Source organism: Amborella trichopoda, chromosome 3 (genome assembly GCF_054954075.1).
Source record: "Amborella trichopoda isolate Santa Cruz 75 chromosome 3, AtrichopodaSantaCruz75HAP2 v2.0, whole genome shotgun sequence".
Taxonomy (NCBI): domain Eukaryota; kingdom Viridiplantae; phylum Streptophyta; class Magnoliopsida; order Amborellales; family Amborellaceae; genus Amborella; species Amborella trichopoda.
This window is the reverse complement of record NC_142338.1, coordinates 3,462,381-3,488,177: the sequence shown is the minus strand read 5'-3', so window position 1 is coordinate 3,488,177 and position 25,797 is coordinate 3,462,381. Positions and strand designations below refer to the sequence as shown.

The window sequence follows — 25,797 nt, the reverse complement described above, 5'->3', positions numbered from 1 at the left end:
TTCAACATCCGGCTTCCTCCTGGAATATCTGAGAAATGTGGCCCGCTAATCCTGGGAGGTGGGTAGTTATTTTCTACTCGTTGGATAATGACATCTTCTCTCTCTAAGAAGGCCATTTTTTATTGATAAAGATAAAATCTATGATGAAGATGAAAAAAAAGAAAAATATGGCATATTTAATGCCCAATGGCAACCCACTCATACCAACATCTCCCACTTGGCCATAAGGACTAAATATGTTGAAATATCATAAAGTCTATATTACTTAGTAAATTTAACATTTATGAGCATATTCTTGTCATGAGGCTTTTTGTGCTAAAGCGGTTATACATCTCATAACACACAAAAAAAAAAAAATCCAAAGTCATAACATCGGATTTCTCACGCTTATGTGGTTTTTCCTCAAATGACCAAGTCATCAAGGAAAAATATCTCATTTGAGAGTTCCAAACTTAAATATTCCTAAGTCCCATCAAAGCTACATGCTTTGATAATATTTCTGAACTTAATTCCTTTATTAAAGGGTCTACAATCCTATCTGAAGATGATAAATAAGTTATAGTTATTTCATTTTTTTTCAATAATATCATAAATTTAATGATAATCAATTTCAATGTGCTTACCTTTGGAACTATAAGCACCATTTCTAATTGATGAGATAGCAGCCTGATTATCACAAAAAATTTTAACAGGTTCATAGGCTATATCTAGCTTCAAATCATTTATGAAGCATTTAATCCAGACGGCATAAGTTGTAGCAATGCTACAAGCAATATACTCGGCTTCCATAGTATACCGAGCTACACAATTTTGTTTTTTGCTAAACCAAGAAATACATCCACCTCCAAAGATGAATACAAAACAAGAAGTTAATTTTCTGTCATCTGGGTCTCCTACAAAGTCTAGGTCTCATGCAAAGTCTGCATTAGAGTACCCAGTAACCTCTAAGTTGTCAGCTTGGAAGCGCAACTTATAATTTTTAGTTTTCTGAATATATATGAGTATCATTTTTACACCTTGCCAATGAATCATCTCATGATTACTCTGAAATCTACTTACAAGACTATATACATGACTCAAATCAAATCTTGTACACAACATGACATAATTTATGCATCCTATAGCTTGAGCATATGAAATTCTTTCCATTTCATCTTTATCACTATTATTTAATGGATACATTTTCTTTGACACTTTTAAGCCTTTACAAACTGGTGTATCTATGGGCTTGCAATTTTTCACCTTAAATTTCTTTAAAATACTTTCTAAATAATTTTCTTTAGATAAACATAGAAGTCTTGAACTTCTATCTCTTGTTATCCTGATACCCAATACATATGAGATTTCTCCTATATCTTGCATTTCAAAATGGGAACTTAGCCATGATTTGGTATGGTTAATCATACCAATATCATTACCAGCTATCAAAATATCATTTGCATATAGTGACAATACAACAAAATTGCTCCCACTATTCCAAACATATACACAATGGTCTAACCTATTGGCTACATAATCAATTTCAGTGATTGCATTATGAAAAGTAAAATATCATTGCCTAGAAGACTGTTTTAGATCATATAAAGATTTCTTAAGTTTGTATACTTTGTCTTCTTGGCCATTAATTACATATTCTTCTGGTTGTTTCATATATATATCTTCTTTTAATTCTTTATTTAAGAAAGCTATTTTGACATCGATCTGAAATAATTCTAAATCATAATATGCAACTAATGCCAAGATGATCCTAATAGATAAAAATTTTGCTACTGAGAAATAAGTCCCTATATAATCTATACCCTCCCTTTGGGTGAATCCCCGAAAGCATAACTAGGTGCCCACCAATAGCAGGCCATAAGTACCCAAACTCGATGAATAGCAGCATTGTGTGTAAGATATGTCCCTCCTATACCTAAAAAATATATTATAGGTATACAATATTCAGACTCGTAGTTCACTACTACAAGTTTTTGTAAATGCTCTATCACAACAGTGTAAAGGTATTCTTAAGAAGGAAATACTGGTCAATGTTTCACAAGAAAAAAAAGTCACTCACAAGCATTCAAACTTGCCTTCTCTCAAATATAAATGCAAACAAGCCCTTTAAAAGTCACTTGATGCAAATCAAGCCATACTTGACATGGATTCATAGCATCCGTGAATATGTTTATTTCACACTACTATCACCAGATTCCATTTCTGAAGATTTGGTTATGTCAGGTAACATAATTATAGGGCTTAAGTCATAATATATCAAATGAGAGTAGCAATGGCACTTTCTGGAGCTCTAAGGCTCATTTAAATGAGCAGATTTACAAATGTTGCTATGCAGCTCTCATAAAACACAAATGTCTCAACATCATCAAATAGTTACTCTAGGAGAGAAGAAATTGTACATCTCAAAGCAGCAATTTGATCTCGAATCGAAAACCAGAAAAGAAAGCTAAATAACATACCTTCCTCAAGCTCCATCATTTACAGGAGATTAACAAACTCCAAATTTCCAAAATAACACACGGATACGGGGTTACCATAGAAATTTTCCATCACAATAAAAAGTTTTAAAGCTGAAATTTTGACAGTGAAGTAGAAAAAACAAAACTAAAAGCATATCAATCTTGCCCTATACCAAAAAGCTAAATTTTGGCAATCAATATAAAGAAATAACCACGTGGATTCTAAAATTTCAGCAATAATTAAATGGGTCTTTTTTTAAAAATATCAAAAGTTTTGACTCTCTAAAAATATCAGGAGTTTTGACTCTTTAAAATTCCAACAATAACTCTATCTCTATCTCTAAAATTACAGCATTATTAAAAAAGGTCCCTTGTTTCTATTGCAAAAGAACGGACCTACTTGCTAGTTCAGATTGTTTTTTTTTGAGGGCGATACTTACTCTGCAAAACTTACTTTGCAGAACTTCTTGTTCCAAATGATAGGGTATTGCTCACTGATAACGACATCCTAAGGGCGTTAAAGGATAAAAACGCAATCCTTCGGTTACCAAGACGGCATACCATATGCAAGCATATTTAATATTAACTCAGAATAAATAATCAACCAGGGCAGGGGAAAAGCTACTCGTTGGTGAGAGGAAAGAAACAAAGTTTCCTCTTTATCTTTTATATATATATATATATATATATATATATATATTTTGTACTTTTATGGGTGGGGTAATAAACATGGAGAAAAAACACAATTCAAAAGTCAAAGAACTTGGGCTGATGAATTCTTATCCTCTATGTATGTCCCAGAGAGTAAAAATTGAGAAGATAAGTACTTTAATTGGGTAGATAAGATTTTTACCCTTTATGAGAAAATTGGGAAGATAAGTACTTTAATTGGGTAGATAAGATTTTTAACCTACATTCAAAAGCGGAAAATTGGGAAGATAAGTATTTTCATTAGAGAGATGAGCACCTGATTTCTTCAGCATTATCAGATAAACAAAAATTGGGCAGATAAGTACTTTCATTGGAGAGATGAGCACCTGATTTCTTCAGCATTATCAGATAAACAAAAGTTGTGGCAAACCAAAAATTTATTTTCATGAGATAAATTTGCGAAAATCAATTTCATCCCTTTAACTCTTTATTATTCTGACATGCCTAAGTTCTTTTGTCAACTCAATCACCAATATTTGATAATAGAGAGAGAGGAGGCGGAGTTGGGAATACTAATGGGGGTTACAATGGAGGGTGGATATGCGCATGCATAAAGGGTGCTGGTGTTAATTTCAGACCGTTAAATTTAAGGTTAGAAAAAATATACAGCAAGATATATGAGAATGACAAAACACAATATCAACGTTACTGTAAATTAAACTAAAAAAACTAAGATATAAAGATATAAACACTCAAGGTACATTCGGCCTCCTCCTTGAATCTTTTAGAAATATTGCCCTCTAATCCTAAGAGGTGGGTAGCTATTTTCTACCCGTTGGATAATGACATCTTCTCTCAAAAAGCTCTTATATATATATATATATATATATATATATATATATATATATATATATATATATATATATATATATATATATATATATATATATAAAAAGTCTTCCTAACGCCTATAAACGAAAATAAATAGTGATTTCGCCTATTCTCATCACCGTCCAAGTTTCATCGCGCGATCACGATTGTCCGGTAGTGTTTTATGTTTTTTTTTTTTTTTTTTTTATAAATCAGAATGATCTGAAATTAGGAGGGTATTTACATCTTACTGAGGCGCATTTAACAAAAATATAAAAAAAATCATCCACAAAAAAATTGACAAAAAATACTCCCAAAAGTTTTAGGGGTATTTTGGTCAATTTTTTCATGTAAAATATTTTTGTTATATTTTTCGAAGATTCCAATATTTTTTATGAATACACGCTCTAAATTTCAGATCATTCCGATTTGTAGAAAAAAAATGAAACACTACCGGACAATCGTGACCGTGCGATGAACTTTCACCTATAGGCGTTACGTAGTGTTTTCCATAACGCCTAGTGTTTTTCATATATATATATATATATATATGTATAATATTTTATGTTCTCAAAACAGAACTTAAAAGCATTAAATATGAAATATACAAGGCTACTTTAAAATATAAAAAATAAAATAAAATCTATCTATAAATTTCCCTTTTATAAAATTGGAGAGTCGGATCTGAATCGCCTTATCTAAATTGAAACCTATGGCTTACTGGCTAGAGACGCCGGTTCGGTTGAGATAGTCTACTTCACTATGATTGGATCCCCTAGCAAACCGGAAGACAGACTCAGATTTCATAAAATACTGGAACCAGTTGCTAAATTGGTCTTTTGAGAACACAAATGGCGAGTCAGATTGCCAGATTCAGGGTGATCCACCTCAAATCCATGGAAAAATTAACCACCAAAAGTTCTTAAAAATGAGTTTAAGTTTGTGAAAGAACATGTCACTATACTATGTAGTTGGATGAAATTAAACTCATAGATAAGAGAGTTTTTTTTTAAGATTAGAAGCACAATCTAGCTGTTGTCCAGCAGATAACGTCTAAATCTTAAATAATTCCCAACTTCATTAAAATCTACATTCTTTTATTAAAATTATCTATTGTTGAAAAGAAAAACATGTAGAAGTGAAGTTCACACATATCGGATGAAAAATGGCCAAGTACCCGTAGTAGATCTACCTTAAGATTATTAGTGTTGAAAAACCAAGAATTTTTTGCATTGAATCCAGAAATGAAAGAGATCAGAATTGAAAATCGAGAAAAACCCGATTTTTAAAATTTCAATTGAAAAAAAAAATGGAGCTTTAATTCAAAAAATAGAGCTATAGATCATGTAAATATATGAAAGGCAACTGGCTTCAAGCTCTTTGGGAGCGAAATGGCTCACAATGAGCCTCAAATGGACTAAAAAGCATAAATGAAACATGACAAACAGGTGATTTCCGAAATATTGCTCTAAAATTGGGAATCACCTCTTTCTTGCAAAAGGAAAAAACCGATGGTTCGCTACAAAGAGATTTTCCTCCAAACTAGGACAAGTGACCCGATTCATAGGGATTTGTGAGTCGAACCGGGCAATTCTAGTCTGACTCACCAATTTTCTAAACGTAAAAACAATTAGAGATGTTTATCTATGATTCGGACCTTGGGCACTAGTGTTTGGCCAATTTCATCCTAACCACTAGCAAGAGACCAAACGTTATATGCTTAATACATTGCAACAACAGTAGGACATCACAGGATTTAACAAACTCGGCTCTCAAATAAAGAAATACCCAATTGAGATTATTCATGATTCTGTGTGACAAACAGTTTACAGTAATTAAAGGCCTCATTCGAATGTTCAGTTTGTCTATGATAGAGTAATTCACAATAATTTGAAATCTTTATTCAGAATAAATTATTTTTCTGTATAATAGACACTTTAGGTGCCATTCTTACAAGGGGTTCACTTTAGTAATCAAGACATGCTGCAGCAAAATGATAGAAACTTTTGAATGAACAACGTAGCTGTACTTGCACTGCATAGAACATATGCTCATTGTTTCATACTGTAGGAAAATTTTGGGGGTTCAGCAACTTCTATAGTCCCTTCCAACATTTGGATCACCATTTTCATGAAAGGCCTCACATCTGGGTCTTCTTGAATACACCACAATCCCACCTTTACCATTCTTTCAACCTGTTTTAGATCACCTAGTGCCTCCTCATCTCCCTCTACTAGCTTGTGCACCTTCCCCTCAAAGAAGCAATCGTAAACCCAGTCTGATAAAATCACTTGCCTCTTTTGGCTTTGATCAAGATCCATCCTCCTCCTACAACATATGATCTCAAACAACATGATCCCGCATCTGTAAACATCCACCTTTGTCGAGATCGAAACATTTTAACGCACTCCGAAGCTGCGTACCCCCTTGTCCCCCTGATACTGGTCTCTGTTCAGGTATGGTCATGTTGCAAGAGCTTAGCCAGCCCAAAGTCAGCAATCTTTGGGGTATAGGAATCATTGAGAAGAATGTTTTGTGGCTTAATGTCACAGTGAATAATCGGGATTTCACTCTCTTCGCGTAAATACAAGATCCCTCTTGCAATCCTGGACACTAATTGAATCCTTCCGTCCCAACTTGGTTTGCTTGGTCCAAAGGGGTAGTTTGCAAGAGACCCGTTAGGCATAATTCATAAACAAGAAGCCTCTGATCATCCTCTTCACAAAAACCAAGTAATCGAACTAGGTTCTTGTGATGGGTTCGGCTAATCACTCTCACTTCAGTCTGGAACTCCTTCTCTCCTCTCTCAATAATCTTGTCCAATCGTTTTACCGCGACGTGTCCTAAATCCAATGTAAACACTCCCGAACCAGCCATGGCCAAGAACCTCCTTGAGCCCATATGTGGCTTCTTCCAATTACACATATTTGAATGATATCAAATTAGTTGCCAGTCTCCTCGCTATTTGGGGCCATGAGAAATCCTATTTTCTTAAGACTACTAAATGCAATAGCAGCCACAGAGACAAATAAAAGAAATGCAGAGGAGCCCACAAGAATCCAACCTGCTACGCTTTTGCCTCCGTCATCAATCTTCTTTCTCCTATCTGAAGCTTTGATGAGAGCCTTTGCACCATTTGTAATATTTTTTTTGCCATCCATCAATGGTATCCTCTTCTTCGAACACTCTTTGTTTCGATAAATGGCGATGTGGCACCAGCAATCAGCCTCGCATGCCTTCTGGCATTCGTTTTCATCCATATCTGACTGTTGTTCGTAATCTTGATTGGGCCAATCGACGCCGTCGAGCTTCTCAAACGATACAGGGTCTGATTTCTTATAATCTACACAGCCTATAGTGAAATCTTGTTTACAACCACCAAAAGGATACTTATCATGAAGAAGAGAGAACTTGGTTGGGCAGTGACAACTAGGCTTACCCTTGTTCTCAACACAGTAAGAATTCACGCCACAAACCCCGGCACATCACAGGGCTCTGTACCCTCAGGGATACTTGAATACTTGTTCCATGATCCTTGGGTTTTTCGGCAATGGTATCCCCGAAAAATTCCATCACTATCGAGAGTGGCCCTCAAGTAGGAATTGGTTTTCAAATGGGTAAAACCCAAATGCAAAGTCCTCAGGAAGGAGAAACCCAATACTCAGAAAGTTACAAGGTTAACAACTTAGAAACAGGGCTCAAAGGATGCTTGTGAGAGTTTCCTGTCTTTATTCCTTGATACGAGTGCTTTCAAGTTTGATTCCTTCCACTAGTCTTAGTATGATCTTTCCAAAAGCGTACTTGACTAGTCCATGAGAGAAGCGAACAGTCCTCTCTTGACCAGTGTCAAGAAAAATGGCGAGTTTATTAGACTTGGCTCGGATCGGGAGCCTATTAGTCGAGTTTAATTGAGATGACTCGGTTTGGGAGCCTATAAAACTTTTTAGAAAATAGGAATTATTTCTCTATTTCTTCTCCTTTGTAATTGTAATTTGGAGGTAGCCTCCTTTTATTAATGAGAAATTACTGCTTAAATTAAAATAAAAAACAACAAAAATATTTAACTCACACAAGTTGCCCGGTGTTTCAAAACTTCATATTTTCTTGTTAAAAATGGTTCAATCTAGTGATTTAAAAATCGTCGATTCAGCGCGGACTCTGACGATTCGACACGAGAATCGGTCACCCGTGTTGATTCCAGCTCAAAACAGGAAACCGCCCGATTCTAGCTCAAAACAAGAAATCAGGAACCATGCGCAAAACAAGAAACCAGGAACCGGACGAGCACAAAATGGCATATGATGTCACATAACGGATTATGACATGGTCGTGTTAGAGGGCATTTCACAGGATTATGACGTGGCCGTGTTAGAGCGCATCACAGCGGATTAAGACAGAACGGATTATGACATGGCCGTGTCAGAGGGCATTTCACAGGATTATGACGTGGCCGTGTTAGAGGGCATCACGGCTGATTAAGACGTCACAAAATGGATTATGACGTGGCAGTGTTAGAGGGTATTGTGGCCGTGTCAGAACAGATTATGACATGGCCATGTTGGAGGTCATTTTGGATTGGGATTATGATGTGGCCGTGTTAGAGGGCATTTTGGATTTGGATTATGACGTGGCCGTGTTTGAGGGCATTGGCTGTAACAATCCTGAAATTTAAAAAAAAAAAAAAAAAGGAGAAAATATGTTTATAAATAGGTGATGTTCTGTTTAAGTATGATGGTCCTTGGGGATCATCACTGTTTTCAAAGACTTTTGCTTTGAATTAACATTTGCTTGCCTTTACTTTTTCCTTTCCCCGCTTTTGCCTCCTGCTGCTTGCAGCTGGCAGCGTCCTTTAGCGGACGTGGTTTTCGTACGATAAACGTTTGCTTTTAACGCGACACCTCAGGTATGAGGTAGAGCGTAAGAAAATAATATAATAATACATTATAAGAATTTAAATAGGGGATGTGATCACTCCCACCCTAAAACAAAACTTTGAGATCTCTCTCTGGTCGAAACACAGTGAACTTCTCTCTCGAACCGAAAATTTTTATCGGAAGCTCCCTCTCAAATAATTGTGGGTAAGTGACATCGTCTTTCTGAAAAATAGTTTATTTTTAATAAATAGTGATATTTCCGTCTAGGATCTTTATTTTATCAGTTTTGTGTGTAAGTGACCTCATTGGCTCGAAAAATAATCCATTCTTTTTAAAAATAAAATGAAATAATTATTTCTGCTTATTATCATGAATTTTAGGCGCGATAAATTTTATGCGCACGTGACCTCATTATCTTGAAAAATAATCTTTTTAATAAAAATTGTGATATTTTATCTATGTTAAAAATTTTGAATGCTGTAAATTAGAAAAATAAATTTATTTATTTTTCTTGTCTATTGTTAGAAATAAATGTGATATTTCTGCTTTTAGTAAAATTGTGATATTTCTTTCTACTGTTTTGAATATTTAGACATTGTAAAATTCATGTGCAAATGACTGCCTTATTATTTAAAAATTGACATTTTTTTCAATTGATTATAGTATTATTGTGAAATGTTTATTTGTGAATTGATATTCCATAAATTGTGATAATTCCGTATTCTTGAATTTTTATAAGAGTTTTTCTATACATATTAAATTGGCAATTACGCTAGAATGCCTTTACAAACTGCTACCTTTCTAAATTTGAGCCCAAAATATTTGATTGGTTATTTTTGAAATGTTATAGAGAGTGACTGTTATTAATGGTTTAAGTGAAATTCATATTAATGGTTTCAATGATATGTTGAGTACATGATATTGCTGCTTTCGAATGTTTAAAGAGATTTAGAAATAATTTAAGTATGCAAGTGGACTCATCCGGTTCGCCGGTGAGGTATAAGTGGACCTATCTGGGACGCCGGTAGGGTTTAAGTGGACTCATCCGGTACGCCGGTGAGGTATAAGTGGACCTGCAGGGATTAAGTGGACCTATCTGGGACGCCGATAGGGATTAAGTGGACCCATCAGGACGCTGATGGGGTATATATGTGACCTACTTGGAACGCCAGTAGGGTATTTTGTGAAATCCTTTGAATTATGTACTGTCGTTAAAAGTGTTATAAGCATTTCAATTACTCGGATTATACTTAATTATGCAATTATTGAAAGTGAAATTGTTGATGCATTTCTATTAATAGATCTCATTTTGAAAAATATTGATATCTTTCAATCATGATTATTTTTAGGATTATGATGATCACTTACTGAGTAGCCAAACTCATCAAACTATGGTAAACATTTTTTCAGGATAACTACGGATTCATTTTGAGTGCTAGTCAAGATCAACCTTGGAAGATACTGTTGTTGTGCTAGCTTTCTTTACTTACTATGTAAGACCTCGCCACTGTAAATTTTTCCTATCAATAGATGTATATATGTTTTGTCTGTCACATCTCAGGAATAACAGTACTGTAAATTCTTGGGGTGTGACATTGGCTATGTCAGAACGGATTATGACATGGCCATGTTAGAGGTCATTTTGGATTGGGATTATGAGGTGGCCATGTTAGAGGGCATTTGGATTTGGATTATGACGTGGCCGTGTTAAAGGGCATTTCAAGACAAATTATGACGTCACAGAACGGAGCATTTCACGGCATGGATTATGATGTGGCCGGGTTAGAGGACATTTTGGATTATGACCAGGCCGTGTTACCTCTGTCAACCGCATGCTTGATGGTGCTTTTCAAGCACACGATAAAACACGGTATTGAGGAGGGTTTTATTGACGTCAAACTTCTCTTTTTTTTTGCGATGTGGGATTTCAGTATAGTGCTTAGGCTTGAAAAGGTAATATAATATAGCTTTTTATTATAAAAGGTCGGACAACAAGTGGTGTTGTAGTGTAGTCGGTTATCATGTCCGTCTTGTACTCCTACTTCAAACCTGGTCAGGCTTTTCAAACACGCATTTGAGTGGGGCAGGCTTTCAAGCACGCATTTGTTGCGATTATTGTATTTTCAAGCATGCATTTGAGTTGCGATTATCGTAAGCTTAAATTAGATATGTAAAAGTAATACAATATAGGCTTGAAGGCATTTGAGCTGCGATTATCGTAAGCTTAAATTAGATATGTAAAGGTAATACGACATAGGTTTGAAGTATGTTAGTTTTTTGTTTGTCTCTTATATATGAATGCCTATTGTTAATTTATTTACTTTTAACTTAGGAATAAATAGTCTAATTATATTTTTTTATTTTTATAACATGGTGGTTTTTAACATAAATTTAGGAATATTAATTTAAAGATAGGGTTCATACAATGAGGACATTTGAAATATCTCTCTACTAACAATCTCTTCCACAAAATTTATTCTAAAAATTTAAAAAATTAGATTTTTGAAAAATGAAAGTGTTATTTCAAAAATTGGTATGCATTCTAATAATTTCTACATTGATAACCAAATCTTGTATTTTATTTATTAATTTATTTATATTATAAATTATGTAATATATTATTTTTTCTTACAGTTGTCAATAATATATTTTAAATTAGATGATATTATAAGATATTTTGAATTTGTTATTACCTGTATATTAAAATAATTATAAAATATAAACCAACAATTTCCATTTTAGTATATAATATTATAGTTAGTTAGGCTGTAATAATTATAGATTATAGTTAGTTTGGTTGTAATAATTTGAGTTGCTTCTAGTGGATTAGGGTTTTCTACCAATTCGATATTTTTGTGGCCATTTTTTCATCAATTTAATCCATTCTTTATTGTAGTCTATATATTATTATATACTTTATCCATGATAATTCTATAATTTTTCTTTTGTGCAATATAAATTTAATGGTTAACATAAATTCATACAAGGAAATAACATCTCAATATTCGCATATTTATGAAAAAAAAAAAAAGTTAATAATGTAGTACTGCATTTCTTATTGGATTCCTAAAATCAACATTTATAATGATTTTTATTTTATTTTTTTGGATTTTTTATTGCCGACTCCAATCAATTCGGCCGATTCCCGATTTAAATCGTCGATTCACCGATCCGGATGGGTTCTTGGGATGCCCAATCTACTTTTTAAACCACTGGTTCAATCTAACTCAGACTCACCCAAACTGTATTTCTATATGTTTGGGCCTTAGGCCTCCATTGAAGATTATTTCGGAATATTGCAGAGAACTCTATTAAATTGCTTAATCAATAATATAAAAGAGTTCGTATAAATATACGGCGAGTAATCGTGAAAGATAAATACCAATGGTTATGGATAGACACCACCTAATCTTATCAAGATATATGTATCATACTTATACATATCCTAATCTTATTTAGAGATATGTACCATATCCTAATCTTATCAAGAGATATGTATCCATATAAATGCATATCCATACTAATATGCATCATATATATCCATATCCATACGTTAAGTCACCACTAGATCTTAGAAAATTGGCGAGCATACTTGGGACATGTGTGAGTCAACCTGGATACAGAATTAGATCAGTTCTGTGATGAAAAAACCCTAAAATCCCATTGCTCCTATTTATTTCAAAGCTTTTTATATTTTTTACATTAGAATTGCCTGATGTTTTAAACTTGCCCCGGTCACCTTAAAGGGACATAGGATTAGGGGCCAAGTGGCTGGCAATAGGCCCGTCTTGGGACTGGATAGCCTTGGCCCTAGCCTGACAAGCTGGCCCTTGTCCCTATAGGACCGTCCCAAGACCGGCCTAGTCTAGACCTGACCAAAGAGGCCCTGAACCTGTCAAAGCCAGGCCTGACAGACTCGACCGACCATGTCATGACCCTAGGCCAGGCTCGACTTATAGGCCAAGCCCTAGTTTTCTAAGACTGGGCCACCCAACCAATTATAACGCTTAATCATAGTCTTCTCCAACTTCAACACTGCTCTTGAACAATTCCAAGTGTTTTTATGAGTACATGTCTCACTCTCGATAGAAAAGTAGCGTCTTTTGAATGTATGGTTGAATACTTAAATGTGTGGTTGAATGCTTTCATGAGTTATTATATTTGTAGAATTATTTTGTTCGTATTAGGTTAGAAGGTCGTCTTGTGAACTAAATTGGATTGAGAATAGTGGTTATTTCTGCGACCTCAAATTTGTGTTAAAATTAATATTTTTGTTAAAAATTTAGAATCCCTATTTTGGTATTGGTATATCCATCCCACTAGCACTACTTACAATTTTCTAAATCTCCATTCTTTTTTTAGCCTGGAGAGCAGATATAGGAAAGGGGCCCAGAGCTCTACCGATGTTTAGATAGACGTACATCTCTTATAACCAAAAAATTTCATACTCACAAATACTGAAGTTCAGTTCGCTGAGGCCATGGAGTTAGCCGTTTGACGTCAACCATGAAAATCTTTATGTTATCTTGGTATAATTTTGTTTTGCAAACCTAATTGCACTCAATTTATTGTTTCATTTAACTATTTGAGTATTTTGTGTCCAGCCAATTATGTACACAATCATGAGTAAGATCTCAGCATTTGTCCTAGTTCTGCAAAAGAGAAGATCATGAGGACTCTACTTTTCAAATTTCCAATTTTTTTTATCTTTCTTCAGACCTGAGAATCAGAATCTAGCCGATTCGGGCCCAAATTCTGATTTTTTAAAGCACTGCTTTCATGTGTTATTGAGAGGGCCCAATAAAATTTACAAAAGACTACCAATCAATCTGAAGTGGCATTGCCCTCCCAATCCAAATGGTTTGCATACTGTGCAGAAATTGCTTTTACTCTTGGTAATTAAAATTGTTATTATTGTTGTGACTGCATTAACCTCACCCCAAAAATAAGGGGAAAACATAGCCAAAATATGGATAGGAGCAATGTACTACAAAGAAATACAAGAAGCCAAATATTTATGAACACAACAAAATTACATGCTCATAAGGGATTTTGGTGGCATGGCAACTTCTGTAATCCCTTCAAGCATTTGAACAACCATCTTCATGAAAGGTCTCACAGATGGGTCTTCTTGAATACACCATAAACCCACCTTAACCATCCTCTCAAACATTTGTAGATCTCCCAAGGCTTCTGTCTTCCTTTACCAGCACATGAATCTTCTCTTTATGAAAGCAATCATAGACCCACTCTGATAAGATGGCTTCCCTTACACAGCCCTGATCAAGATCCAACGTCTTCCTGCAACATATGATCTCAAGCAACATGATCCCATAGCTATAGACATCTACCTTTGGCATGATTGAAGAGTTTCGGAACCACTCTGGGGCGACATAACCCCTGGTTCCCCTAATATCTGTTTCTGTTCGTGTTTGATCGAGTTGTAATAGCTTTGCCATCCCAAAGTCTGCGATCTTTGGGGTGTAAAACTCATCAAGAAGTATGTTTTGTGGCTTAATATCACAATGTATGATTTGGGATTCACACACTTCATGCAGGTACATGATCCCTTTTGCTATCCCAAAAGCTAATTGGATATATTAGCCCCACTATGGTCTAGTTGAGCTAAAGAGGAAGTCAGCAAGAGAGCCATTGGGCATGAATTCATAGACGAGAAGTCCTTGATCTCCCTTATCACAGAAACCCAGTAATCGAACTAAGTTCTTGTGATGGGTTCGTCCAATCACAGTTAACTCAGTTCGGAACTCCTCTCCTCTGTCTAACAGCTTATCCAATTGCTTTACTGCAATTTCTACCCGATGGCCCAAATCCATGACCCCCTTGTAAACACTCCCAAATGATCCATGCCCCAGAAGCTCCTTGAACCCGTCTGTGGCTTCTTGTTATTGCACATATTTGAATGATATTAGATTGGTCTCTATGGTTTCTACACTCTTTGGGACCCTTAGATACCTTTCCCTTTTTGTAACAACACGAGCATTAGAGAATATACAAAGAATTGCAGTGAAGCCTGTTAGAAACCCACCTGCAATGACGAATATTTTGTCTTTTTGTTACATTTTTGTGACCTCTATGAGAACCTTCCCCCCAAGGCTGCCATCATCTCGCCCATCAATCAATGGCATCGTTCTTTTTCCAACATTGGTTATCTCCGTAAATGGCAGCATCACAGAAGCAGTCCTCCATGCAAGCTTTGATCCATTCCCCTTCATCAATTTCTAGCAGCTCATAATCCCCATTTGGCCAGTTAAGATTGTCCAACTCTATAATTGTGTACTCTGATCTTTTATAATCTATGCACCCAGTAATGAAATCTGGTTTGCAGCCACCAAATTGATAGCTATGGTTAACAAAAGAACACTTACGAGGGCATTGACACTTAGCCTTCCGATCCTGATCCACGACACAATAACCATTTACCCCACAAGCCCCAGGCACCTCACAAGGGCCAATATCACTTGGAAATCTTGAGAATGCATTCCATTTTTTACGGCCTCGATTTTTCCAGATAAAGTATTGCTGGAAAATCCCGTCACTGTCAAGTGTGGCCCTCAGGTGATAAAGTTCAGGCGAGTCAACTTCTTTGGACAAAATATTCTTCCTTAACTGATTCATCGAGTTCATGAGGTAAAGAGGTCCACTGCTATTGAAAACCAGAACATCATATGACGCTCTATTTGTTCCGCTCTTATAATATGTTGAATCAGGGTTTTGACGACCTTTAGGGTACTGAACAACATTGCCATCATCCTCCAACTCTAGCAAGAATCTACCAGGCCCATAGTCATTTTCCATTCGATTGGAATATAAAGACCGTCCTTTGCGTAATTCTTGGCCTGGTAGTAAAGTATCAGTGGGGAAATCAAAACTTTGTCATAGATTATCAGAGCTAGAGTTAAGCATGAAATTACCAGTATCAAGCATTGTTGCTGAATTTGCAGGGCGGGGGCCAGGGTGTATTGCCCACTAAATCAGTGAACCCGAGCTTGCCATCTATCATAAACTGAATCGTCCATCCATTTTGAACTGGTTCACCTCTGTGTTTCGACCAAACTAAGGTTATATCCTCAGCTAAGGAATTGGTCCGGCGCAATCGGGTAAAACCCAAATGCAAATTCACCAGAAAGAGAGACCAAACTTGAATTACTCTCAACAGAAGAGTTGAGAATGGCTTCTGGAACCATGTTTGCCTGGGGTTGAGCTAAAGAATGATGAAGGCAGAGGAGAGGAAGAAGATGAGTGAAAGAGAAGGCGCCATTGTTGCAGAAGTTATTTATGAATTGAATATTTAAAGGGTCGATGCATGAAGTTTTCGTTTCCTTTGTGATCTTCATTTCTTACTGATCGCTTTCATGAGGGCAGGGGGAAAGTGTCGAAGGACAAATACCCTGTGTTTGCATAGAATTAGAAGCGTTCGTCTCCCTATTTCCATGAGGAGAGGTCAAAGGTTTGAAATTTAAATCCGTTTTAACAAGGCTAACCTACCCAATGAATATCCAAGGAAATAGAAGTGGGCCTCTGTAGACCACAGAGAGCGAATACAGTGTAAAGGAAAAGTTGACATCTCCACCTCTAAAATCCTTCGAAAATGTTTTTTTGATGCTAGAAAAATATTTTACTGAACATTTTGACATCAAGATGTAAAGACATGGAGAAAAAGAGGGATTTCAAGTACCAAAATCTCGCAACACACTATCTAGAGTGTCCATTTTTACGTTTTTTATCCATTTATAGATCCATTTGATTTGAACTATCTTTTAAATTGAAAATTTTATAATTAAAGATAAAAATATATTCTCACACTATCCTCAAAAATTTTGACAACAAAATTGCATCACATGATCAAGTTTTGGGGTGCTGTTTAATTTTGCAACCTCAAGCAAACCACACCCCAATATAAATGAAGTGCTCTGGTTTTGTCCCTGTGCTATATATATGGGCGAGCATAGATAGAGCGAGAGGATTGGATTTACAGAGAGAAGCATAGGTGTGTAAAGAGAGCAGCATATTGTACCATTTTGGATCTAAAATTTTGGGACCCTACAAATTACCGTCTCATTGTTTTTAAGATAATTGAATTGTGGGTTCTTCACCATTTGAAAAGTCTTAGGATATTATCTTTGTTCAGACACTTTTCTTCTTTTAAAGTTAGTATATGCATGAAGAGATTACATCCTCAAAATTTATGGTTATAAAAATACTCATTTTGAAGTCCCAAATAACCTGCTGACCTTCAAACATTCATATTTAAGATGGATGTGTAAAAAATGCACAGACCAAAAACATACATGTTAAATTTTATTTTATTTAATATTAATAATCACCTCGGCCTTGATCATGAATCACTAAAAATTTAGATAAAAAATCCATCTTTAACATAGATTTTAGAGGTAAGACTGAACACACATGTGCGGATGAGTCAACTAACTTACGGAAACTCTGCCAAGTATATATGGCATGAACGAGTGGCGCACAGCAGTGGTGTACGGAACGCCACACACTATATTCAATGGATAGGCGTGTAGGTAAGATAACCAAAACCACACGAATATAATATTTGGTAACTACAGTGAATCTTTGCCATCAATCCACATAACAGATGGCCGAGGTGTTCCCATCAATCCACATAACAGATGGCAGAGTTGCTCTAGTGGTGTGACATGTACCCATCAATCCACATAACAGACGGCCGAGGTGATCTGGTGTTGTGACATGTACCATACACCACTGGTGTATGAAATACTCTTCCCAATTTTGTAGGATCAACTGACTAGTAAATAGTTTAGATTGTTGATTGACTACAGAAAAAGTTTATCCAAGGATGCTACCATATAACTTAGAACTACGGATGTCCCTAAAAAAATTCATTGGAAAAGGTAGTTTTAATGTTGAAAAACCTTTTGATTGATCATCTCGACATCGAGAAATAAAAAGATTTTAAGTCTCATAAATATTATTGCATTTTACAACATATTATCTACACCGTCCATTTTCAAAATTTTCATATGTTTATAGATCTACTTTAGTTTAACCATTTTTTAAATTTAAAATTTTATAATTAGATATAAAAATAGATTTTGAGATAATCCTAATAACATTTTACATCAAAATTATATACCATCATAAAATTTGAAGGGCACCGCACCTCTACACCAACGAAGGTGTCCGTATGCCAACTGCACCCTTATAAAAATTGTGATTGCATAAGATTTACCATTCATACATAAAGATCCTAAACGCCTCAAGCTGTCTGATGTAAAATCGAATGGATGGGGTGTGCCAGTTCTACACAAAATGTAAGAGGAAAATCTTTTAGAACTTATGAACACATTCAATGGCGCAAACCCAGCTCCCCTATTTCACATCAGAGAATTACCGTTGATTATGAACTTTTGTACTAAAGGTAAACAGCCTTACTGCGTGCTTCTCTGAAGGGGTAAAAAGAAAATGAAGGATATGCAAACAAACTGGGTGTAAAAACTCACACTGTTTTTATTGCTATGAATCATGATAAAACTTTCACATACATAAATTAGAAAGTTCAATGCAGTAATAATTACAAAATGACAGACCGGCCATGCTTTGTCAATCAGAGTACAAATTTTCATTTGATGCAACCGGATGATCAAGATTGATCGACACACATTTGCTTCTTGGAAATCTGGAGCATCCATTCTAATCTTGATCGGCTTCAAAAGCATGGTATAGTCCTGACTACTCAGCTCAATTTCATCGTTCAGTCATTCCAACGAAACATCTTACCAGTGGCCAAAAATGCCCTCCATAATTTCTCGTACTCTTTTCTGAATAATTTATCCTTCCATCTAAGGAACCCATCTGCTTAATTTTGACTCTGAAGCTATTCTAGAAGATTTGTAATGAAAATCAATGGCAAAATAAAGGGGTCAAGCGACAGTAAACTCCCATAACTGTGAGTTGCCGATCCAATAGGCAATGAAGCTAACCTAGAAATTTTACCAACTGTAAACAGAAATACATGAACAGTGTCACCAACTGATGACCCAAGGAGATCTACTTCTTGTGAGTTTGTCCCTTAATTTTTTTCTCGCTTTTCTGTGTGGGTAAGCTAGTTTTTCTTGTTTTTTCTTTGGTAAAACTGGGATAAAACCTTGGAAATTTATTTGCAGCTTTCGAGTCCTACCAATAAACCAAGGAGCCGAACCCCAAAAGAAAGAAAAGGAAAAGGAAAAATAGATCGGGAAGGCTTAGTGTAGAGAGACGGAGATGAAGCTAAGATTTTTTACTGAAAGATGCTACTCACAGAGGAGTCATCATGAACACGCCATATGGTCTCACCAAGGAGGTTTGCAACAGATAGAACAGTTAGTTGAGGGAAATAGTTTTTCTCTGCTAAGGGGATCGTATTAGTGACAATCACTTCCTGAAAGAGGCCTCCAGACAGCCTCTCAATCGCCGGTGGACTGCAGAGTTCAAAGTTCAAAGTTTGGTGGTTAAAGCATTATCAAAAAAATAATTATAACGATGATGAAGACTATAATGACTGTTATTCATTTTCTTGGAGGATAACGATGATGACAATAATTAGACTTGAGGAGAGACGAGCATATGATGAGAGTGAGGGAGGGAATACCTGAAAACAGCGTGAGTGCAACATGCATAGACTTCTCTAGCCCCCTCTTGGTGCAACAAAGATGCAGCACTGGTAATCGTGCCTAATTCACCACATACACACCACAATTTAATTTCACTCCTAGTTAGAATGCATCTCTCTCTCTCTCTCTCTCTCTCTCTCTCTCTCTCTCTCTGAGCAAACTCACCTGCAGTGTCAATCATGTCATCCACCATGACAGCAACCTTCCCTTTGACATCACCAATCAAATTCATGACCTGAGTGATAAATGTAGAACAAAGATCGTGTGAGGAATTGGATGCTAAATGACTTAATCGTTAGTGTACGTGGCAAGTCATAGAGATGATGAACTGAACATATAGTTCATACCACTTATACAAAAACAAACAATTCATACCCAAAGAATGTCTCTAAGACATGCAATCCAACCAGAAACAGGAACAAAAGTGTTGCTTATCAAAAAGAAAGAAAGAATGAATGAAAAAGAAAGAAAGAAGGAAAAGAAAGAGGAAAACGAAATAAAGTTTCCACTTGCCTTAGCATGTATAAAGGTCGTTGATTACAAAGTTATTTTATGCATGAACATTGACACTGACAAATTGTAACATTGGCATCCTTTAAAATAGTCATTTATACCTCAGCCATGTTATGTCCCGGACGCCTTTTATCCACAATGGCCAAAGGAGCATCAGACAACTTTTTAGCAAAAGCACGTGCTCGAGCAACACCCCCAACATCAGGTGAAACAACTACCAAGTCATCTGAGGAAATCATCTTACTTGCCAGGTAATCTAAAATTACAGGCTGAAACACCGCAGAAAAAGGCAAATCAATATATAGCTTCTATCATTCAAATAAATTTGAGAATATACATCATCCATATGACATTCGTGGCAAACCCACCTGTCCATAGACATGATCAACTGGTATATCGAAGTATCCCATTGACTGTCCAGAATGAAGATCACAAGCAAGGACACGATTAGCACCAGCTTCTGTTATCAAGTTTGCAACAAGTTTTGCGGCAATAGACTCGCGCCCCTGAGTCTGAAAATGGAAATAGTAAAAGGGACATGATGTTAAGCACATCTTCAACAAAAAATTGGCAATATGAGAAGACAGAATCTCTATACTATGGGACAGAAGAAGCCTCAAAGAAAGGAAAGATAAGGAAACAAGAGTTGCAGACAAGCAAATGAAGTTTGACATGGCATGTGCAATAATTTCATTTTAGTGATTGTTTTAATAATTAATGCTTCCTTTGACAACTTTAGTGTTATGCTAAAAACGAAAGAGGCGCATTGTAATACCTTTCTATCGGCTCTGGCATATCCAAAATATGGAATAACTGCCGTAATATTTTTTGCAGATGCCCTTCGACAAGCATCAATCATAACCAAAAGTTCCATAAGATTCTCATTCGCTGGAGGGCAGGTTGGTTGCACCAGAAAGACATCACAGCCCCTCACACTCTCTTGCAACTGGACATAAATCTCACCATCGCAAAACCTCTTGATTTTTATTTTCCCAAGGTCTAGACCCATGTAGCATGCTATTTCCTAGATGCAATGCAAAACAAATATCATAATCATCATCATTTTAGCCTTTTCCCAATTAATTGGGGCCGGCCAATGCAAAACAAATATAAAGCCACTAATTGGATTAAACAATAAGCATAATAGAGTATAAAACTTCAGAAGATAGCAAGAGAAACCAACATAAGATTTTCAAATATGTAACACCATAGGACTTCAAATACTCCATGCTAACCCATGATGGAGCTAAAAAAGGGTAAAAAAGCACAAAAATGGTACATACAACTTATAAAAACAATTGTCGGTCTGAACTTGTATGGGATCCTTCTATCAGATACGCAGGGTCCCATAGATATGAAAATATATTCTAAAACGACAAAAGAATTCTAGTAGTAACAAACCCTCTAGAAGATGTAACAAAGATGAATGTCCTTAAAATTTATTGTAAAGGCTTTGGCAGATTCCAACACACTCCTCAAAAAGAAACAATCGCAAATACACTAAGTGTCTTTAGTGGAAAGTTGAAATAGAGCATTTTAAACATCTCTCAGGTCTGGATGTATATAAAGGCTCATGTAGGGAGGAGACCCCAACTTGAATCAAGTAGAAATAGATGCAGTAACTGAAACTAGCAAAGAAAAAATAATGCCAATACAAAATCAATCTATCCCATCACATTTCTTGCATCTATCCTCAACAGTCATCACCAGAGATTTGTTCATTACTAGAAGATTTTGAATTTGGTTGATTACAGGAAGCAAGTCATCGTTATCACTGATGCATATAAATGATACATGATTAAAGAAATAGTAATAAAAAAGGGTATAATCACACCACAAATGGACTAAACTAAGCACTGCTGCAAACTAGATCGCACATGCCTGTCCAGATGAAGTTTCTTTATCCTATATGAATAAGATAGAAACTGTTAGCGCCAACTATAAACGACTGTAAAAGAGAATCACAAATAAAATCATATTGTATCCAAGTTTCGCAGCAAGTGTTTTTTCTTTTTTCCTGGTAAGCAATATAGATACAATGGACATAAGTTTAGGCCTATCCATGTTCGTCATGCAAAGATTATATAGAATCTTCCTTTTTCATACAAATATATAAGGAGAATCTTATTGTAGAAGTGAACAATGGTAAAACTAATACAAAGAATCTTATTGTAGAAGTAAACAGTGGTAAAACTAATACAAATCATAAAGTCATAGACACCCCAAAAAATAAAATGCATCAATCAACCACTGCACCATGCAGCCACAAACCATCCAACAAAAAATTGGAAGTTGAAAAAAATAGAGAGAGAGAATAAAACTTACTTAGGAGATGCTGCTTAACAAGAATTTAGCCTTAACTATAATATGACATTTGCATTCTTGAAATGACAATCATCTTAAGTTCTATACTCAACATTTTCGCGGTCACTTCCATATTCTTTTTTCTATTTGTTGAATGGGTAACACGACCATATTCTAAAGTACGAAGAAAAACTAACGGATGAAAGACAAACCTGTGATAGTGAAGGATTTGCAGTGCCCGAGAATATACGAAGGCGTGTATCACACTTTTGGACCATGTCCTGATAATGCCTATTAACTAACAGGTCCGGTATGTCCTGATCTTTATACACCGGTATGCATGGTCTTCCATTCGAAAACTGCAGAGAATTGGCCAACTGGTACCTCTGGGGAAACACAAAGTGCAGAAAATTAAGAAAAAGGAGATTCTTTCCCAGGCTCAGTAACAAATTCTCAAACTGTTAAATGAATTTGAAATATAAGTTTGTGTGTATGAGCAACCAAGAGCTTATAAAATTCTATTGTGTAATTACAAACTAAACACAAATAAAAATTCAAAGCATAATCGGTAAAAGGGTATAGAATTCGTAACTACACCAAATGGTTAGCTACCTAATGAAAAAATAAAGCAGAAAAAAGAAAAGAAAAATGCATGCGCTATGAAGTATTAAACACAAAATTCACCCAGAAAGGACTGACAGATTTATCGCGAGCAATCTTAACCGGTGCCCCTATGGATTATTTCACTGATATAGTTCAGCTAACATATGACATGCTTACTTAGAGAAATTATTCTAAAATAAATTACCCAAAAAAAAATTTATTCTAAAATAGACAATTATTTCAAGAAATTAGACATCATGGAGAATAAGAATAAGTGGAAGAATATAAGCAAATGAGATACGGAAACAAGACTTAAAGAACAATCTTAGGGTGAATCCCGATAGAAACCAATCCCAATCCATTTTCCTCCATTAACTTCTTCTTCCTGAGAAGAAATAGAGAGTCCCCAAAGCCCAATACTAAGAAATCATAAGCTCATATTCATACTACTACAAGTCCAATTTTGAATATGGACTGAGGTTTTTTCTGAGGCGATAAATCCCATCTTCTCGAGTTGCCTCTCTCACTTCCATGTGATTCATAGCCCCACATAGTGAAGTGGATCAACGACAATACTTACCACAATGAAGCAAAAGACACCAAGAGAGTAGTTTTGCATCAGGATTTTGTTATTAGAAGCTTCAAATTTTGAAGCCTGCATTTGTTTATACAACCATACAAGAACTTCAGCAAATTGGGTTCATCACCTTGTATTCGCATAGGGGGGGCAAAATGTGAAACTATTCTATTTCGCAGAAATACGAACTAAACGCTCTATGGCCTCCATAATGCAAGCTTTTGAATTAAATTTGAAGAACTAAAAAAAATTTAAATACAATGCTCGATGTATTGAGTGCTGATACTGATGGCTCCAAACTATTCTATTGTTCTGTTCCTTTCAAAAAGATCAGTGTGTACAATTCTACCGAGAAAGAAGAAGGCTAACCAGCTAGCTATATGCACATTCACCGACTTCTATATGACCAATCTAAAACCAAAAATAACTTCGAATGGATCAAATTCAAATACAAAACGAGGAATAAATAAATAAATAAAAACATAAAAAGGCTTTTCTACATAGGTAAATATTAACCACCATAATCATCACCACCACCACCACTACCACCACCAATGTCATCATCATCATCATCATCATCATCCGAGTTTTATCCCGATTATTTGAGATTAGCAACACAAATCATGTTATGCCACTCTGCTTTATCTAGGACAAATATCCTCGACCATAAAGTCATCATATCTCTTCTCACTACCAGTCCTTTTCACCATTCCATCCATGTCTTTTTTGGCCCTCCCCATGCTCTTTTAGAACCTTCCACTTAAACAAATCGCCATTCCTAACAAATGCTGTATTACGCCCTTTTGGCCCTCCATCCCCTTTCAGAACCTTCCACTTAAACCAATTCTCAATTCTTTATCAGTGCTTGATTAGGATTAAGTTGTACATGGCCTTCTATTTTCCCTCATCTTATCGCCTATTCGAACTAACCTAACTTTCCTCGCATGTATTCCTTCCAAATTCCATCCTTTCTTTTCTTGCAGGTAAACTATAAAAAATACTAGTTTGTTTTGTTTCCAGAGGCTCGAAAAATTCGGCAATCAATCTAATGGCGTAAGCAAAACAACGAAACCATAAGAGACAGAACAATTACTTATAAAACAATAAAAAATACAAAACAAAAAAAAGTAAAGAGATAGAATCAATTCATATCAATAACAACAAGAAGAAACAAATAAACTAAAAGAAATTCACAAAAACGTGTCAAAAAAACCAGGAAAAAAAAAAAACACATATGGAACAAAAACAAAAGCCTCACCACAGGAGCACATCGACAAGCGGTTTTGCAAGCTCCCAGACTCTCCGAGTTCCTGGTGAGGAATAAAGAATGCGGAGCAGAGAAGGAAGCAACCGCCATTACAACTGTTCAATAAAGCTGTTCAGGGGAGGGGGAGAGGCAGAGAGGCACTGTTAAAAAGGAAAGAAAGGCCTTCTTCCGCAATTTATAGGGTTAGGACTTCCTATAAACAGCTGTTAAGAAAAGGGAGGGAAGCTTTGGGAGCGACAGAGAGAGAGCAGAGGCCTTTGTGGAACTACGGTTAGATGCGGTCCCATATGTGTAAAACCTGCATTTAATGGGGGCAAATGGTAAGGCCACCCACATTTTTAGTATTACGCCTATTTTAAATTAGAAAAAAGTTTATATAAGGTTGCAACTTTATAATCTAGAGTTACATATGCAACTCTAAAATTCATGAGAAATTTTTTTTTTATATTAGAAAACCTTCCAATTGGTCATCGAGACGTATGAATATAAGACAAAAAAAAAAGATTTCCAATTCTAGAGTAGTGCATTTTACAACACATTATCTAGACCATCCACTTTCAAGATTTTCATATATTTATAGATTTCCTTGATTTTAACCATTTTTAGAGTTGAAATCTTATAATTAGATATAAAAAAAGATTTTAATATAATCCTAAGACTTTTTTACACCAAACTTAAATGTTATGATAAAATTTGGAGGTATATCTTAATTGATTGTTTAATATTGCAATCTCTTTAAATTATAACACTCAAAACAATTGTAACTAACGGCCCAAATGTTTTTTAATATAATTATCATTTTTAATTTTAAAATGTTATTTTATTTTTCATATTCATGATCTCCATGTTAAAGATTATATGTTCTCTAAAAATTAAAATCAAGTTATATTTAAAATATATATTTATTGCCAAGCCCTCATTTCTACTTGCGTGAGCTTAGCTAATTTTTAATAATGGGAAAAGTTTATATTAGGTTGCAACCTTAAAGTGTAGAATTATAAATGCACCTCAAAAATATATCGAAAAT

The 25,797-nt window shown here is 35.5% G+C and overlaps 1 protein-coding gene, 1 long non-coding RNA gene and 1 pseudogene across 3 annotated transcripts; 1 reads left to right on the top strand and 2 right to left on the bottom strand.

The window, feature by feature from the left end:
• Positions 1-5,933: 5,933 nt before the first annotated feature.
• LOC18439811 (G-type lectin S-receptor-like serine/threonine-protein kinase LECRK4) lies at positions 5,934-16,206 on the bottom strand (annotated as a pseudogene).
• Positions 8,956-10,833, top strand: LOC148782684 (uncharacterized). Its single transcript, XR_016052740.1, has 2 exons — positions 8,956-9,055; positions 10,262-10,833. It is a non-coding gene; the product is annotated as an uncharacterized LOC148782684 (long non-coding RNA).
• A 2,134-nt stretch (positions 16,207-18,340) lies between the features above and the next one.
• On the bottom strand, positions 18,341-25,179 carry LOC18439810 (ribose-phosphate pyrophosphokinase 1). Of its 2 annotated transcripts, XM_020670862.2 has the most exons (9): positions 24,762-25,179; positions 22,536-22,709; positions 20,795-21,043; positions 20,388-20,531; positions 20,121-20,288; positions 19,672-19,741; positions 19,485-19,566; positions 19,155-19,314; positions 18,341-18,853 (listed from the first exon to the last, which is right to left on the bottom strand). In XM_020670862.2, the coding sequence occupies exons 1-9, from the start codon at positions 24,858-24,860 to the stop codon at positions 18,833-18,835; spliced, it is 1,167 nt and encodes a 388-aa protein (XP_020526521.1). In that variant the 5' UTR covers positions 24,861-25,179; the 3' UTR covers positions 18,341-18,832. The 2 variants fall into 2 exon arrangements, with proteins under 2 accessions (XP_020526521.1, XP_011625436.1); XM_011627134.3 differs by lacking the exon at positions 18,341-18,853 and having other exon boundaries at positions 19,115-19,314.
• Between the last annotated feature and the right edge of the window lie 618 nt (positions 25,180-25,797).

What these genes read in the sequence shown, in the direction of transcription:
- LOC18439810 (XM_020670862.2), bottom strand. Translation starts at nt 24,860, where the DNA reads ATGGCGGTTGCTTCCTTCTCTGCTCCGCATTCTTTATTCCTCACCAGG. An exon ending in CGGGACATAACATGGCTGAG is followed by an intron (nt 19,742 to 20,120) that starts GTATAAATGACT and finishes TTTATCACTCAG; the next exon opens with GTCATGAATTTGATTGGTGA. An exon ending in TGCACTCACGCTGTTTTCAG is followed by an intron (nt 19,315 to 19,484) that starts GTATTCCCTCCC and finishes TGAACTCTGCAG; the next exon opens with TCCACCGGCGATTGAGAGGC.